The following is a 19862-nucleotide window of genomic DNA, read 5'->3' on the forward strand; positions in this document are numbered from 1 at the left end:
GAGAACCCCCCTCCCCCCTGAAAAAAGCCTTCCTCGAATATATAAAAATGTGTGCACCACTTTTGCCTTTTATATATTTAGATGATAAATTAATCATTCTTATTGCTTATGATAAAGATTTTTATTGTTTATGATGTACTGACAATTTTTATCAGGAAATCTCTGCATCTTCATATTGAATTACTTTTATATTTGTCTGTTTTATTTGTTTATATATTTTATCCACCTAAAATGTTTTGTAAATAAAACTACATATCTTTATATATCCCTAACATTTATAAAATGAAACAGTTTGTAACTAAAATTTTCTTTTTATTAAAACTGCGTGGATAACAAATTATGTATTGTGTACAAAAGTTGTTATTTAATATGCCGGATTGTTTTTATTCATATTTCAAGTAAAAAAAAAAAATTTAAAAAAAAAAAAAAAGGGGGGGGGGCAAATACGTCCTTTTGATCATTGCCCATTTTAAAGTGTCTCAACTTCATTTGATCCTAATTGATTTACTTTGCATATTATGTGAAACTTTAAATGTTGCATTAAAAGTTTTCGACCTTAAGCGATCTATTGTCTTAAGAAATATTAATGACTAAAAAGGGCATAAGAGGAATATGTACTGACTTACCTTTTCTTTTTAAAAGACACATTATTCGTAGAGGGAAATATGGTGGGTCCATTTTCTTTTTTCCCATTTACAAAATGACAACTGCAAAGCCGTGAGTGAGGTGTCCAGTTTTTATCTTTGCGGCTAAAAATACAAACAAAAACTGGTTAGAAAAGTAGACATCTTTTTTTTTAAAAAAACATAAGCACTTATATACTCGTTATAAAACAAACTGGACAGGAGCTGCTAAAAACAGCCTATCATGCCTTGACAGAGTACAAAATAGACTTTGTGGCTTAGTGGGGGATGCCCTTTTCTCTACCCTGCAATCTCTTTCCCACAGAAGAGACATTGTGAGCATATCCTTGTTTTATCGTTATTTCCATGGCAGGTGCTCGTCTGAACTCCAATCTCTGGTCCCCCCTCGACAATCTTTCACGAAAAACACCTGTCTAGCTGAATCCACTGTGAAAAATGTTCCTCACTCTTTATCTGTGCCTAAATCAAAACTTAGATTCCATGAACAAAGCTTTTTTCTTAGAACTGCATGCCTGTGGAACTCTGTTCCATCTGCCTGCTTCCCACCTGACTACAACCTGGATGTCTTCAAGTCCAACGTTAACAAATTCCTAATTAACCGCCCCCTTAAGTAAACACTTCATTAAATCTCCACACTAATGTACTGTACTTGCAATAACCCTTATCCCTGAGTGGCTTCCGGACCTTGATAAGTGGTGACCGCCGTGTAAAAAAAAAACTATTTCCTTGGATTATTTAGATTATTAGGATTACTATTCTCATCTTTAACAGTGTTATTCTCATAATGTTTTAGCCAATGTAATCTCAGACCTTCTCCAGGTGTATTGGACATATTCCTGTTGAACTCTGGAATCTGCACAGAATTTCGAATGGAGCCCTTTTATTTAACTAATGTAGAGTATCCAGAGTTTGACAAAGAAATTCCAGAGTTCAACAAAAAGTTTGGAAATTACATCAGCCGAAATGTTATTAGTAGGGCTGTGACAACAGCATATTCTTTTCATGGTTTTGACTCTTTAGTATATACCGTTAATATCTTATTTTTTTATATAGACTTATGTGGTTCTCGATTGATTGACGATGTCTTACTGTGTCAGATATAAACTTGAGAGTCAAAAGAATGAAAAGAATATGCTGTTGTCACAGCCGATATGTTATGAGAATAAGATACAAGGTGAGAACAGTAGTCCGAATAACACAAATACAAATTATCAATCTTCATCTCAAAAATTCAGAAACATAATTTCCTTATACAGGTTAGGGTTAAATTCATTATGCATTCATTGACATATCCATTTGCAAAAGCATGTTTTAATAATTGTCTTCTATTATTCATTTTAGTTTGATGGTTTCACTTTAGCAATAGTTTTATGTATAAACATTTTGGAAGAGGTACTGTGTAGAAGATAATAATGTTGGAATTGTATTTACTAAGTATATATATGACCATTATATTGTAGATCTAGGTTGTCAATCATCCATTGGCATGAAACTATTTGGACACCTTGAGAGCAATGAAAATCAGTTTTATCAAAACATTGACATGGCAGAACAAAGGGAGAAACTGGGGTCAGGAGTAAAGTACAGTATAACTCCGGGATTCAGCATTAAAAATCAGTAACAAAATACAGTACAATATATAATACACATGTATATAATCAAATAACATTATAAATAACACCATAGGGTGGGACAAATACCGTAACCAGGGGTCTGGAAAAACATTGTATTCCACATCGTAACCTGAAAAAAACACATCCTAGGGCCACTGTATCCCGGGGTTCTACTGTAGACATTTTTGCAACAATGTAATGGGAAAATGACAAGATGGAATTTGAAAATTGGAGAAAAAAAACAGTTTTTTTTTACTTGGGATTCACCACTTATTAAGATCCAAAGGCCACTCAAGGATAAGATTTAATGAATGTAAAGTGGTGGTGTAGTAATCGTTAATGATATAAATTGGGTAGAACTTGATTATTTATGAGAACGACTTAACAGGAACTTGTTTACATTAGATTTGAAGGTTATCATGTTGTATTCAAATGGGAAGCACGCCAGTAGAACAGTGTTCCAAAGGTGGGAAGTTCTGGGAAAGAAGCTTTGTTCATGGAATCCGCATTTGAGTGGTCGTAGCTAGTAGAATGTTTTTTTTGTGAAAGTTTGGCGAGGGGGGGGAAGGGCATAGATTGGAGTTCATTTAAACACTTGCAATGAAAATAGCGATAGAGCAGAGACAGGCTCGCAGCATCTCTTCTGTGGGAAAGAGGTTGAAGGGAAGAGAAAAGGGCATCACTTACTAGATTTCAAAGCCGGTTTTGAACTATCAAAGCAGGATAGAGTGTGCCGAGTAGCTCCTTCCCAAATGTGGCAACATCACTCCATTTTAGGGCGTACCTGGCTAATACAGATAGAGGATTGCATCGGCAGCGAGATACTTACTAGAGTGGTCAAACCATTTTTCCAGTGATCTTGGAAACAGATTTGATGTATGTGTTCCATTTCAGATCAGGAGTGAAGGTCAGTCTCAGAAGCTTGTCAAGACATGGGTTTCTCCAAAACGAGAGCCATTCATTTCAATTAGGGTGTGGTGAGGATCAGAGTGATTATGATGAAAGGAGAGAAGCTTGGTTTTCGATGCATTTAAATTAACCAATCACCTTTTTCCTCATTGAACCACGTTCTCAAGATCAAGAGCGAGGGAATCAGAAAGATCTTTGTCCTTATCATTAAAATAAAATGGTGAGGTATACCTGGGCTTGAACAGGGGATCATTCGATCTGTAGTCGAATGCTCCATCATTAAGCTATATCTCCAGATTATAATAAATCTTGTTTTTTTAAGAAGAAATGATTTGCTGAGATTTTATTATCTCCCTTGCTCGGTGTGACGTAAAATATTCGTATGGAAAAATTCTTCTTTTTTTTATCTATAAGAGCGAAAAGTCATTTTTAAGATCAGACTTTTTTCTATTTTAATACTTATCGGATGAATTTCTGTATAAAATATATCTAAGAACACTGCCAGACATATAAATTTAAAATTTCCTAACACAATAACAAATTTACACAGCATAAAAGTATGAAAACATTGTAAATAAGAAAACAAATACATCAAAATGAACATTTTCTATGCACAAATCGGTGCGTGTTGAGATCAAGTTGCCAGATCGACTTTTTTAAAGATGTCATTTTGAGCAAGAACAATATTACTTGTCATGTTGAAAATAGTAATATATCTACACAATTACAAAAATTCATTGAGTAGAAATTTATTTATAGTGAAAAGTAATTTTTATGGAAAATTGCATTTTCCATAGATACGAACACAGTAAATTGCACAAACAGGGGACATAACTGAGATTGCTTAGAACTGGAAAATATTTTCCAAATGATTTTTGAATTGTACCCTGTTTGAATAATATTTTAGACACCAAAACTGGAAAATATTCACACACATTACTTTTTATTTGTTATTTAATTACTTTTTATATAAAAAAAAAAGTATTTTTGATATAAAGTTACGACAACAGAACTTAAATTACCGTTTCTGCTGTTTGTTGTTTATAAACATTAATATTTTGGAAAATATACAAATCTTATTTAATTAACTTACTTATTTTACTGTTTGTTGTTTAAATAAATTACTATTTTGGAACTTTATTATTTTTTAATATTTTTTTAACCTGACTTATCTCCCTTGTTTCACAAGTTTCACCATCATAATGGTTGCAGTACTTTTTGGCTCAGACATTTTTTTTTTATCAAAAACACAATAACAGTTGTTCTACTCAATGAATTTTCATAATTTTGCGGTATATTACTATTTTTGACATGACAAAAATTACATATCTGAAAAACTGATCTGTCGCCTCAACAAGCACCCACAAATATTTTGGTATTGTAGCTAAAAAAATATTGGTATTGTAGCTAAACAAAAAAAAAAAAAAAAAAATTATAATTGGAAAAAAATAACTGCTTCATTATTAAAGGATTTCGACTTCACACAGTACTAATTACAATTTTTTAATTCAATATAAGCAACAAGTAGTCATGCCTAATTTGGTCATACGAAAATAGTAAAACCGTTAGTTGGAATGGAAGTTTCTGTGTTGTTTATAGTTGCAGGGGTTCTTACATTTCTTAGCATCATTGGCAAATTTAAAATAACACCAACAAATACCATGCTGGGGTTAGCTGTAAAGGGACATTTCTCTGCTATAGTCCTTATGGTGTCTACTTCAGAATTGAACAACTCTATAGCTGTCCATTTTTGGTTTTAAGGGCTTTCGTCATGGACTTCAATGAATGAACATTCATTGAAGTCTTTCAACTCTTGCAACTTATACCAACTTTTGAATTGAAAGGCATGTTTAATTTTAGAAGAGTTCTCAGTAGATAGCTGATCCATATAAGTCTTGAGCTGTAAAATTTTGCAGATGAAGAGCAAAGATCTTTCTCATGTGGGCACGAAAAATTATGTGCAAGAATTCTAACAGATCCAGTATATTTATGGAGCGATTCCAGTTTCTGATTAGTTGCTAGTAGAATGTGACTCCATTCGATTAATCAGTTCCTATTGTCAGTATCTGTAAGTAGAACCTTCAGATTTTTTGCAAACATACTGTCTATATATATATATTATATCAAAAATATTGAAATTCTTGCAACTTGTGTCAACTGCTAGAAGCGGCGAATGCGCTGATCATCTGAGAACTGCTGCTTGATTTGAGAATCTTATCAGCTGAATCTGCTTGCATGTGAATGAGAGGAGTGTCTACAATTAGCACTAGTATCTGCGTTACATTTTGTGGAAGTTTGTCCAGCCACAATTGCTGTAATGCTTTCTAGAGTTATGTTTTCATAAGTCACAACAGTTGGTGAAGGGATTTGTTGTTGGGACCAATATTATCAAAAACCAGATCTCGTAGCATGGCCTCTTTGGAGTGATCCATTCTCATTATGATGGCGCCGTATCAATTATCTGATAGAACATCAAATAAGTAACAAATTTGCTTTTCTTATTTTTTCAATAGAGAATAATGCCCTCAATTAAGTGAACCAGTTTTTCACATTAGTAATAACGTAAGATGGCTTTACACAAGCGAGGCATGGATACTGAACGCAGACCTACAAAGGAGGATCCAAGCAATAGAAATGAAATGCTTCGGAAGACTCCTTGGCATCTCATACAAGGACCATGTCACCAACAATGAAATCCACAGAAAGATCATACAACAACAAGTTTATAACTAGGAAGATCTATTGACCATGGTGAAAGAGAAGAAGCTCAGATGGTATGGACACGTAACACACTCAGGAGGACTTGCAAAGATCATCCTGCAAGGTACAATCCAGGGGAAAAAAGAAGACAGGGTAGACAGAAATGGGCTGACAATATCCTTGATTTGGCAGTATAGCGAAAGTATAGCGAAACGACATTGAGAAAATTCAATGCCTCTCTTAGTTATTCGCTAAAATATGATCTTGTATTAATTTTCCCTTTTGAAAACAAATTTTGACTTTATTGTACTTTCAACTTTATTGCGATAATTAAATCAGGATTCAAGTTTTGAACTCCCTTCCTTCCTCAATTTAGGAGGAGATTGTTATTTCTCTCTCGATGAGGGGACATGGATTGTTATTTGTCCCTTGTTAGGAAATTAATATCGACAACCCTCATCTCACCGATGTTGAAGGGAATCAAATTAGGCTACCTACCCTGACCTTTTAAAAATAGCCTGGGCAGCTCCGTCAGTATTCCTCAGTAGGGGCGTCTCATGTCAACAATCAATAAACTTACTCCACCTGAAAGATGGGAGAAAAAGTCTGGGAGGGTGGACCTCTTAGAATTGAACAGAATAAAAGCCAATTATATCTCTGCCAACAAGGAAAAGGCTATTTCATTAAGGGCCTAGATTGTAGTGGCCAGCTGACTACAATATGGCCATCTTCAAATCCAATGTAAATAAGTTCTTGATGAGCCGTTCTCCGTAAGTAATTCAATTTACCAAATTTACACTTCTAACGATTAATATGATATCGTCCCTTTGACTACTGTACACTCTTTAACCCTTATCCTCGAGTGGCCTCTTGGCCTTGATAAGTGGTGATTCCTTTGTAAAAAAAAAAAAAGGCTAAAGAGGAAAAAAAAAAAGAGGTAAGCCAAATTATCTGTGGTAGTCATTTTGAAGAATACACATAACCGCAGCAGAAATGAGTAAAGGCTGAATTCTTGGCCTTTACATTTTCGGTTTTTACTCTTGATTAAAAATGTCTAACATGGTGTGGTTTAAAATATAAATGCACTAATTTGCATATAAATGAATTAGTTGCGTTAAAAAGAATAAATTTGGTGTTTGGCAGCAAATGGAACATGCAAAATTTAAGAAGTCATGGGAATGCCGTGAGAATGCGGACATATTTTTTTTTTTTAATTTTTATTTGATTACAAATCTTTATACATAAAAATGAAAACTTTGGTAAGTTTTTGCAAACACAGATCCTGAAAGTAACAACTTCAAGGTAAGTATTCACTTTGTGAACTTTTGAGCGTTCACAATCTTTTTCAGTTGAGGGGACTCAATCCCCACCAGATCTCATATTTCAAAAATTACATAAATCGATCAAGTAGTTCTTTTTTTTTTAACCAAGAAAATCAAAATTTATGATTTTTAACAATTTTACTACTAAACTGTATTAAACACAAAGATGATTTTTTACCTCAACACTTCGATTTGAGTTGTCTCCTCCTTATTTATTTCACTGGATTTCATCATGGCCGATGAAAACACTACAACTTACTTATTCGTAAAATTTGATTTTCTTGAATAAAAAAAAGCCTACTTACTCAAATTACATGATTTTTAGAATATGACATCTTCATTACACGACTGGTGCATGCATCATACAAACTTTTCTGTATTTTCGTTACTTTTAATTGCCTCCATAAGTGCCAATTTGGATACGCACCAAATATTTTTTCGTGGTGGAAATTTAAAAAAAAAAAAAAAAAAAAAAAAAAAAGCATGGCTACCGAGAGAGTAGGCTAGTGAACATGACAGCGTGATGCCATTTCCAGATCAACATGTAAGTATAGAAAGTTTCTGGTGTTCACCCACGTGCCCATAAAATATATTTTTCGTTGCCTTAGATTGTGCAGGTTTTTTATTCTCCTAAAGAGAAAAAAAACAATTCTCCATTTGGATAATTATATAATTGTAATTATTATAATAATTGCATATTGGGATAATTTTAATCTAACAAAATATAACAGTAAGTAGGTTGTTTTTGAATTTTCATATCTATCGAAGGAAGTCAAATATTTCATTTCATTTATTTTTTTAAACTGAAAAACACAATTTTTATATGAGAATATTTTTCAGTCCGTTCTTTTAATAAATAAAACTTTTCATTAAATATTTCCAAATATTTTAAAGTTAGAAGCATTTTTCACAACAGTTTTTTTTTTTTTTTTAACTAAAACAATTGATAATTTTAATATTTTTGCACCGGGCATAATTTATTTCTTTGAAATATATTTAAAACTTGAAAGTTTTTATTTGTTTGTTTGTTGTATAACATTTTATTTGTAAATAATTTACATGACTGAAATAGGAAATGAAAGAGGAAATTTTCTATTCTCTCAAACACATTCACTTTATTCTTTAAATTCTTTATTCTCTGGAACACTTTATTCATACGAACACAAATTCATTTTAAAAATTTGTGAACTAATCAGTTTTAATTAAATTTTTGATATGAACTAAAAATGAAGAATACATTAAATTATAGTTAACAGATTTTCTTGTGTTTATCTTATAAATATTGTTTGGTATTTTTGCCGTGTATTTACGATGCTGAAATAATAATGTTATTTATAAAGCCATTCTTAATAGGAAGAGGCTTTCTATTCTGCACTTTCACCTAACAATTTGATTTAAAAAAAAAAAAAAAATAATAAATAAATAATACCATAAAATTTAACTTGAAAATCCCATCTAAAATATAGCACAGTGCGTACACTTCACAAGCACCATTATTATTATTATAACAATAATGAAAAAAAAAAGGGGGGTACTTCACAGGAAACGTGGACCCTGCGTAAATGGGTTTTAATTTCATGGTTGCTCCCTAAAGTGCATACACTAAAGGTTTACATTAGTTTATTTAATCATAAAAACCTTTTTTTTTGAAGATACTATTTGAGGAAAAAAAAAAAAAAAAAGGCCAAAAGCATTATTTGAATATGTATGAAAAACTAAATGTAACAAAAAATAAAAATATTTAGTGTGGGAAATATAACAATAAATTAAAATAAAAGGAAAATAAAATAAAAACAAGTACGAAATAAAAGTATGAATCAAATTGAATTAAAGAAATAAAACTTAAAAAATTTTTTAAAAAAATATATCGAAAAATAAAATGAATACACGCTCGATTACAAAAAAATTAAAACCCGTTTAAGCAGGGTCCATGTTCCCTGTGAAGTGCCAAAAAACACTGTCAATGACCTCGACTGGTGCAACACCAACTAGTTGTGAAGGGTCAGGAAAGATGGAAAGTCCGAGGTAGGAGAATACTAACCAGATCTCCACTGGAAGTGTGCAGTTCAAATCTGGTACCTTGGAGAGGCATTTTGTCACCTAAACCCTAGGAAACACCAATGGCCGATGCCAATCAGAAATCAATGGCAAACAGCTGTTGCGATAATGTGCAATCATCTGCACGAGTGGTCAAGAGGTGGAGAACATTGGAAATCTGGGGAGACTTGTTGTCCCGCGGTCTCCAGCGAATACCACAGGTTACTGCCAGTGAGCGATCACTGATGATGGCCTGTAAGACCACTCCTAGTGAGTGAAATAATAATATCACCTCCCAAATTCACCACCACTCTGATTTAATATCGTAGATGTTTAGTATATTTTCTTAGTTTTTGACCAATGTCACATTATAGTATGATTGTCTTTTAGTAGTTATGTGAACTTCATTTCCATATTCATGTATTCTGCGCTGATATGAAAATGAAGACTATAGCAGAGTATAGGACTCCTAACCATGTAACTGATGAAAATACGCTACACATTTTGATGAAAAACATGGGAAAAAATGGACATAGAAGAATAGAAAACCAAAACTTTAAATGTAATTTCTGTATTAAAAGTAATAGTTATTAAAATATTTCAACATATAATCTTGTGGAAAAAATCCAGCTCCCCAATAAGGGGCACTCTGGATAGGAACAAAAATAAAAATGGTCTCAGCCATGAAGGATTTCTCCATCGGCCGAAGACAGAAAAGGTGAATTGTAGCATCAGAACAGATACTACTACACTGTGATCTTGTCCTGAAGGCCAAGAATTGTTTGTGTTTTATGTTTCTTTAATTGTTTGTTCCCTAAATTCATAATTCAGTTGCATCAGTATTAGATTGCATATTGCTTTAAAATTACGTAATTTTACATAGATATTATTTATATTTTATATTGAATAAAGTTCAGTTTCATTATTAATCGAATTGGGTTCCTTTCTTTTCTAACATGTTTTAATACTTTTTTTAAAAATGCCGCTATATAGTATCGACAGTAACAGTTCGATAAATCTTAACTACATTGCTTGCAGGCATTTTTCAGTTAACAGGCCTTCTATATCTCGGTGGCCATAGCAGTAGGCACCTCCTCAGCTGTGTGTGAAACGTCAGCATTTTACGTGTTTACTATTTTCTGAGTCAATTTCTATGGATGGGCATTGGCGCTATAATGGTTCATGGAAGTAACATTTTTTTTTTGCTATTGAATTTTCATATTTACATTGTAAAAATAGATTTTTTTAACAAACTACACAAACAAGAGTTAATACAATAAAATCAATTTTTACGTCTTCTGTTGATACTTATGTTTCTTACAGGCTTTCATACTTTTTTTGAAAAAGCACAAAAAAATAATAAAGATCACCCCCTATCATTTTAAATAATCAAATCAAAACGGATTTTTTTATGTCGATTTTAGATTTGCAATTTGTTGTGTCGTGGAACAACAGTGAAAATAAGAACAATCAAATCGAGGTTTGGTTAAGGAACAAGGGTATTAACAATAATGTACAAAGATAGGAAAGCATGTATATCTGCTGGGCACTCGGCTAGCAGTTGAAGTGCAGTCGCATCTCTCTCACCGGTGTGTGAATTACTAGCGCTATTTATAGTGCTAATCGGTGTAAATTCCTCTGTTCAAGGAAGGCCAATATAACCTGATTCTGTTGATTTCCGTTTTCTGTTTGATCTTCTGTTCTCCGGAGCTGTCTCTGGTATGGGCACCTGAAAAGTATCAAACACTGTGTCCATGATGTCCTCCTCGAGCGATCTGGTCACCTCAGTGTTAGAGTATCTTTGCCGAATTTGGTTAGTGTGACGTTTGTGCACAAAGTCTGGTCCCTTAATCATATAGACTATGTTGTCTATTTGTTTCTCAACAATGCCAGACTCCCAGAAAGTCATATTATTTTTGGGAATCTTGTAGAAGACTCTTTCACCAACTTTATACCGATTTTTGTTAGTTTTTTTTCTGGTTTGGTAACAACTTGTGAAAAATCGATCTAACCTTGCGTCCGAACAACACCTCAGCAGGTGTCTTCGACATTTCGATGTTTACATTCGAAGTGACTCTGTAGATTTGTAAAAACTGTTGGATTGACTTATCCGTTGGTGACCCACTAGCTCTTTTTGAGAGCTCTCTTGAATGTGCCAACGAATTTCTCTGCTTGTCCATTACTTCTTGGGTGGTCTGGTGGAGTGGTTATATGCTCGATTAGATGGTCCTTGCAAAAATGTTTAAATTCGGTAGATGTAAATTGCATTCCATTGTCTGTAATAATGCAGTCTACTACTCCAAACCTAGTGAATAGTTTATACAGGAAGTTGATAGTTACCTCAGATGTGGGATTCTTACATTTTAATACTTCCAGCCATTTAGATAGGCTGTCTACAACAATGAGATAGTAGAACCCATATAGCAATCCTGCAAAATCTAAATGAATCCTAGACCAAGGTCGGTCCAGTTTTGCCTACAATCCGAATTGAGTCGGAGGAGCTTTTATAGCTAATGCGCATCCTCTACACTCCCTGATTTTTCCTTCTATATCCTTATCCATGTTTGGCCAATAAATGAAAGAGCGCATAAGGCTTTTCATTCTTGATATACCTGAATGTCCTACATGGAATTCCTTGAGCATTCTTTTCTGAAATGTCGCAGGAATTCCGACCCTGTCGCTATATAACAGGACGTTATCGCAAATTGAATAAATTTCTTCATCCAGTTCGTTAATGCTGATCCTTTTTCGTGCGTATAATAAATTCGTCCACCTCTGCCTTACTCTTAATCTCATCAAGCGTTACTGAAAGTTCTCTTATTGTGTCACATAACATATTTTTTTACTTCAACTTCCGCTTGAATGGCTGCTATTACCATATTCTCCAATGGTTGTGTCTGCTTAGGTATTAACCTAGATAACCCATCTGCATGACCAAATCTTTTAGATGGTACATACTCCATTAGAAAATCGTAATTCAGAAGTATGGTACCTCATCTTTGGAGTCTATTCACCGTATACTGTGGTAGTCCCTTTTTCGATTCGAAAATCGTTAATAATGGTTTGTGGTCTGTTTGTAACAGAAATTGCCTACCGTGCAGGAAACTATGAAATTTCTTTACTGCGAATATAATGCTTAGCACCTCTTTTTCAATTTGTGAGTAGTTCTTTTCGGCTGGCAAAAGTGATCAGGATGAATGTGCTATGGGTTTCACTTTTCTATCATCCATTTTGTATAAAATGCATACTCCTATGCCATAGGAGATGGCATCGCTTGCAACTATAATTTCACGCTTGGGATTATAATGTGCCAGAAACAAGTCAAACGTTAAAGTCTCTTTAATTTCCCAAAATGCTTCTTTGCACTCTTGCGTCCAGACCCATTTTTGGTCTTTCCTTAACAGTTCATTTAAAGGTGACCTTAGTTTATGCATATTTGGAACAAATACATTGTAGTAATTTGCCAAACCTAAGAAACTTTGTAAAGACGCAATATTTTCTGGAGCAGGCATATTCTTTATTGCACTCGATCTATCTGGATCCGGCCTTCTTCCATGTTTATCGATGATTTGCCCCAAGTATTTTATTTTTCCATGAAAAATGTACATTTTTCCTGTTTTACTTTAAATCTATAATCCTGGATCATTTTGAATACTTGGTTTACATGAGCTTTGTGTTGTTCTTTGCTAGCGCTTTTCATTAACACATCGTCAAGCTTACCCTACTGCGAAATCCAATCCATTTAACATAATGTCCATAATTTGCTGAAAAATCGCAGGGGTGACTTTGACTCCAAAAGTAAGTCTGTTAAACTTGTACAATCCCTCATGGGTATTAATACATAGCAGCTTTCAACACTTCTCATCGACTGGAACTTGTAAGTACGCATCACTGAGGTCGATTTTAGAAAAATATTTCCCTCCACTCAGTTTCGCAAATATCTTCAGGGTTTGAAAGAGGATAATGGTGATGTTATAATGTCCTGTTTAAGCCTGTCTCGAAGTCGGCGCAAACCCAAATCTCCTTACTTTTCTTTCTGATGTAAACCGTTGGTGCAGCCCACTCACTGATCAATTTTTCCGATAACACCCATGTTTTTGAATCTTTCTAATTCACCGTCTATTCTATAGCGGCATATGGAACATTTCTTTCTGAACACTGGCTGTTCATTTACTTTTATGTCAAATTTTGCTACCGCTTTTGTACACCTTCCCAAACTGCCTGAAAATATGTCTGGGAAATTCTCTTAACTCCTCTAAGTTTTTCTGCCTCCACATTCGAATCCTTAACCTTTTGGCAAAATGAGCTTAAAGGCAGATCCCATAGTCTAAACTTTTCGAACAGATCAGTTCCAAGGAGGTTGTTTGATTTTTGCATGAAAAAATTCTTGCTTTTTCGGCCCTGTTCTGGAAAAAAATAATCGTTAATAATTCTCCTTTGAAGGTAATTTTTTTGCCACTGACGCTTCTCGCCGTTTTATGTGATTTAAAAGCGTCGCAATACTTGTTCACTATACTTGCATAAGTAGTGTAGTTGTCTTCCTCTCTTCTAGTAACATTCATACATTTATATCGCCTTTGAATTTCGCATCCATCATACGAATTCAGTTTACACTTTACGCTTGTATTAAAGAAATATTCCTTAGTAAAAAAAAAACAAAAAAACAAGCAGGTTTTCTTTCCCACTTCTTTTGTCTTACTGGAAACATTCTTTTTATTTGCATGCGTTTTTATGTAGCAAAAATAAAATCCGTCGCTTTAAATATCTGAAGAACACGTATGGGAAACTTTTTTTTTTTTTTGCATTTTTTTTATCCTCTTTGCCTTTTGCAAAAAACGACTTGATTCTTTATATGTTTGCTAAGCACAAATGATGTACGCGAATAATTATTTTTCACAGTCTGTCTCTTTTTCTCTTGACAAAGTCAAGCGTGTTTTTGTTTTTTTTCAAATCCCAGATGTTATCGAAATAACGATAAGCTTACACAGTATTTGCTAGTTGGTTTTGGATATTTAACTTTGTAGAAGAAAATGCTTACCGTAGGAAAAATAGCTTCTGGTGAAGAAAAAATGAACCCTTTTTCCCTTTCTAAAACACTTGGTAAGCGTGTTCAATTATTAAATAATTGACAACATTCGCGTTTTTCGCTGTAGATTTTGGCAGCAAGTTTTTTCCTGTCGCCAAATTACTATTGTAGTAATTAATTTGCTATTAATCCTTGCGTATCCAAATATCTGTTGAAATGACGAAGGTGTTCTGCCGTAAAGATTTTATGAATTTTTATTTCAATTAGTGGTGGGACGATTAATCGGAATCGTTAATCGTAAGAATCGTGTATTTTGGGAGGTATCGGAATCGGAATCGCATCGTTAAAAAATACCTTAATATTACGATTCTTTTAGTCTGATGTTGAAAAAAAAGAAAAAAATTTCCTGATATTTCTAACCGCAAGAGAGAAATGTAGCATGTTATAAAAAGAAACCAAAGAAATTCATTATTAACAGGGCAATGCTTAGTGCCCCTCCCTTACAAGGTTCATTCATTCAGATCTATTGTAATCAAAACTACAAAAGAGTTAACTTGAAAAGAAGTATGCAGGGCTCTACATTGCGAGTAAAAATAAAAAAACGCTTATCTTTTTGGTGATTGTTTTTTTTTTACTGACAAATCTTCTAATACTGAATGAAAATGCTTTTTCAACTTATATTTTCTTAAAATAAAACGAGCAAAGTCAAATTATTTAAACAGTAAACGGTTTAATAGAACAATGTACTTTTTTTTCTTTTTTTAAAAGAAGGCTTTTGAAAGAAATATCTCTAAAATGAAATTGATCACGTTGTATTATTTCGCAAAGTTTTGACAGTTGTCAGCTTCTTTTGATGTTTCCAAAAAGTCGACCCCATACCTATCTCTTCCAAACCTAAAGTTATTAAATAACCCCTTCGTTAATTCAAGGGTAATTAATTCAATTCAGTCAAGTTTTTTTTTTTTAATTTCATTGAAATAAAATCCATTTTTTAAATTTTTTTCTCCAGAAAGATAAAACCCTGAATTTGATTATATTAAAAGCAGAATAATATAATCTTTTTTCTAGAATTTTAAATTGAAAATTAAAAGTGTTTTGCGCAGTTTTTTGCCGAACGAAAAAGAAATTAATATATATATTTTTAAAAGGTTTTGTAATCAATTAATTTTTATGTCTAAATAATATTTACGATTAATTAAATAATTTCATTTTAAAAAGTATTTATGAATAGAATTTTACTTAAGACTTATAGTTTAGCAATATTGAACCGCATCAACCATGTGTGAATTGAACACAGTCAACCAAAATAAAAAATTCAAAAGAAAATGCGGGTTTGTATTACTGTACGCATAGATTCGAAAAAGTTGTCAAACCCGAAAATGCATATTTGCATTTCATTATGTAAACTTTTATACAGTGGTTTCAAAAATTAAATTCTATAAGTTTTTTTTGTTAACTACCGGTTGGTACAATTTACCGCCCCATCCATTTATATTTTTTTTCTTTTTGTCTTTTTTAGCGGATTTTTTTTTTTTTTTTTTTTACAGTGATCACCACTTATCAAGGCCCGGAAGCCACTCAGGGATAAGGGTTATTGCAAGTACATTACGTTAGTGTGGAGATTTGATGAAGTGTTTAATTAGGGGGGGCGGTTCATTAGGAATTTGTTAACATTGGACTTGAAGACATCCAAGTTGTAGTCCGGAGGGAAGCAGGCAGACGGAACAGAGTTCCACAGGTGTGCAGTTCTAAGAAAGAAGCTTTGTTCATGGAATCCGCGCTTTTGATTTAGGCACAGATATAGAGTGGGGGAAATTTTTCACAGTGGATTCAGCTAGACGGGTGTTTTTCGTGAAAGATTGGCGAGGGGGGACCAGGGATTGGAGTTCAGACGAGCACCTGCCATGAAAATAATGATCAAACAAGGATAGGCTCGCAATGTCTCTTCTGTGGGAGAGAGGTTGCAGGGTAGAGAAAATCCCCCACTAAACCACGAAGACTATTTTGTACTCTGTCAAGGCATGATAGGCTGTTTTTGGCAGCTCCTGCCCAGATATGGAAACAGTATTCCATCCTTGGACATACTTGGCTTTTATATAGATAGAGAATTGCATCAGTAGTGAGATATCTTCTGGAGCGGTAGAAGGATCCCACCATCTTTCCAGCGACCTTGGCAATAGACTTGATGTACATGTTCCATTTCAGATCAGGAGTAAAGGTCAAACCCAGAAGCTTGTCAAAACACGGGGCCTCACCCAGACGAGAGCCATCCATCACAATTGATGCCAGCTGGGGATCAGAGCGTTGATGATGTAAGGATAGGAGTTTGGTTTTGGATGCATTAAAGGTAACCAGCCACATCTTCCCCCACTGAACCACGCGCTCGAGATCAGAGGAGAGAGAATCAGAGAGAACTTTGTCATTTACAGCCTTTGATGTGTTGCCGTTGATGGTCGTGTCATCAGCATAGATGTCAATGAATGATTAAAGTATGTGTTTAGGGAGGTCATTGATGTAGATTCAGGAAGAGAGTTGGGCCCAGGATTGACCCCTGAGGGACTCCAGCATTTATATTGCAGGCCTCCGATTTTTGTCCATCTACCACTACTCTTATGAGCCTATCGGAGAGAAATGATTTAATGATTGAGAAAACATTTCCAGTAATACCGTAACTGGAAATCTTGTGAAGTAGACCCTTATGCCATACCTTGTCGAAGGCCTTTGATATGTCAAGAGCAATTGCCCTAGAAAGGAAGCCTTTGTCAAGAGATTCACTAATCCTGTGGGATATAACTGTCAGCACATCTGCGGTAGATCTTGCAGAGCGGAAACCATATTGTGTGTCACTAAGAAGGTTATTCCTGCTGAGGTGGTTGACTATTTCTCTATTTAATATGGATTCCAGCAACTTACTCATAACACACAGGAGACTTATTGGTCTGTACTGAGAGGGAGAGGACTTATCACCTGAATTCTTAAACACAGGGCAAACTGCTGAGGTCTTCCAGGGGGTCGGAAAGCACTTCTCCTTAAGGCAGCGCTTAAATAGTTTCGTAAGTATGGGAGCAAGTTCTGGTTGAAGCTTTTTTAACACTATAATTGGGATGCCATCAGGGCCAGTTGCTTTACTAGAATTTAGGTTCTTGATTAGCTTGGCGACCTCATGCACGGATATTTGTATGTTACCTAGCTTGTTCTGTGTTGTAGGAGGAAATATGGGGAGTTGATGGCCTTCGTCGCATAGGGTAGAATTAGCTGCAAAGTTCTTTGCAAATAGTTTGGCCCTGTCTGACACTGACTAGATGACCTCTGGTCCATTGATAATGGTTGGGATAGAACGCACAACGCCAAAGTCCAAAAAAAGTCTTCCATGGAAACTTTTTGAAGTTGATGAAGATGATGAGTTGAAAGCCATTTGCAAAGTCTGTCAAATTAAAATATCGCGAGGAATAAAACCATCTAACATGACCACAACCAACATGTTAAAACATTTAACTGTGATGCATCCAAATAAATTGGAGGAGCAAAATAAAAAAGAAAAGGAACAAAAAATTACCAACTAGTCACTCAGAGCAGTTTTATTAGTGAGGATCGAAATCGCAGTGTCTTTTTTTTTTTTTTTTTGCCTACGTCACCATCTAGGTGTCACCAATTTTTTTAACCCTCCTTAACTTCAAAGAGTAAATACAATATATACAACTAAAAAATAATTTTTAAAAATGCTGATTCTATTCATGAAAAATTCTTTTAACTAGAAATTAAAACTTAGGTAAAGATAGCTGACTGACAGCAACAGGAGCACTAGTTAACTACTGAACCACGTGGAAAGGTGTGGGGGGGGAGGAAAAAAAAGGAAATTAAATGATAATAAATTATTATAACTGTCTTTGAAAGGCACTAAACTCCTAAAATTTACTTCTTTAAAATTTTAGGCGGCACTCCCCGGCGATTTTAAAGCACTCTCTCTCTCAAAAAAAAAAAAAAAAGATTTAATTTTTAAGTTTGGGAAAGATATATTTATTATAACTGAATTCTTGTATGAAGACTGGATCTACTTTATTGGACGTTAATTTGTGAGATAAGTAATTTTTCAATGTTTAATATGTTTTTAAAGTTTCAATTATCAATTAAATTTTTTTAATTGCGTTTATTTTTCAATTTATTTAAAAAAACAGGGTTTTAAATGTATTTTTCAAGGTAACAAACTTCGAAAGAAGTCTAATAAAAAAAAATCACTTAATTTTTAATTTCGACAACCCTGAGAATTTAATTATTAAAAAAATATTGAAATGTGACATTTTTTTATTTAACATTTCTATTAGTTCAATTAATTTTCTTTCAATAATTCATTTCACTCAACAAACTTCACCATTTTTTTTTTTTTTATCGTTTTCTGTAATTTTGGTAATTATGTTTGCTCAATTTTATCTAGTATTTCATTTGTTTTTTATAGTGGTATCATTTTTATATGTGTTCCTTTGATATACCCTATTTCAAAATTAGTTTGGCTAAACTTATTCTTCACGTTAGAAACAACGTGTAAAAGCAATGAAAAAGTAAGAAAAAATAATAGGTGTTAACTACTCCTTGTGAATTATGGAGGTCTGAAGAACTGCCGTCACAAATACAACTATCAATAGCCAAACAAAAAATCGTTTTTGAAATTCCTTTAATTGTAACTTTTCGCTATACCTACCTTTTTGGTATAAAACACAAAAACTTTCGATTAATGGTATTCCTCATATATGGTCGTTAATTTGGAAAGGTTATTTTGTATCTACGGCGCCATGTCACATGGTATATTGTTTTTTTTTTCATTACGCATGTTCATTTATAAATTATTTAATTAAATATTTATCTTTTTTATATTTAATTAGTATATATTTTCTTTCTCTTCCGCTATATTTTTTTTATTTAATTCATTAAATCTGTTAATTATGAGGACCAAAATAATGAATCGTGTGTATTTATTCTCTAATTTTCTTGTTTTTGTTCTGTTATATAAATTATATTTTATTTGTTTTTTCTCTGAAGGATAAATTCTATTTTCTTTGAGTTTTTTTTCTGTATTCCAATTAAGTCAAATAAATTTTCTCTAAAATAAATTTTGCTAAGTTTTCCGTTTAGTTTATTATATAATAATTTTATTTAAACCAAAACACGACGGTGTACTGGTGTAGACATAAAATATCTCTTCCAAAGTTAGGGAACATATTTGGGAACTACCAACCATAAGTATAAAACTACCTGGTATATTTCAAAACAATAATTCCCTAGGAATCGGAATCGTACTTGGTATCGGAATCATTAATCAATATTTTCCTGGAATCGGAATCGGAATCGTATAAAAATTAGGAATCGTCCCAACACTAATTTCAATCACTTTTGGTGATTCTCTGCAGTGATGGTCGTTTCGATTCCTTGTCGCCAATCTGGCGTGTCATGGAATAACAGTGAAAATAAAACAATCAAGTTGAGGTTCAGTTAAGTAACAAGTGTATTAACAATAATGTACAAAGATAGGAAAGCGTGTATATCTGCTGGGCACTCGGTTAGCAGTTAAAGTGCAGTCGCATCTCTCTCACCGGTGTTGGAATTACTAGCGCTATTT

The 19862-nt window shown here is 33.6% G+C and overlaps 1 protein-coding gene across 2 annotated transcripts in view; it reads right to left on the reverse strand.

The window, feature by feature from the left end:
* LOC145303589 (uncharacterized) overlaps positions 1-19862 on the reverse strand; it is a 121894-nt gene that overhangs the window by 93549 nt on the left and 8483 nt on the right. For both annotated transcript variants that reach the window (XM_080145137.1, XM_080145136.1), the window contains exon 2: positions 627-749. In XM_080145137.1, coding sequence (XP_080001263.1) covers positions 627-749 — 123 coding nt within the window. The remainder of the gene's footprint in view (positions 1-626; positions 750-19862) is intronic.

The sequence above is a fragment of the Euprymna scolopes genome, chromosome 19 (genome assembly GCF_053919585.1).
Source record: "Euprymna scolopes isolate OS-2025 chromosome 19, ASM5391958v1, whole genome shotgun sequence".
NCBI lineage: Eukaryota > Metazoa > Mollusca > Cephalopoda > Sepiida > Sepiolidae > Euprymna > Euprymna scolopes.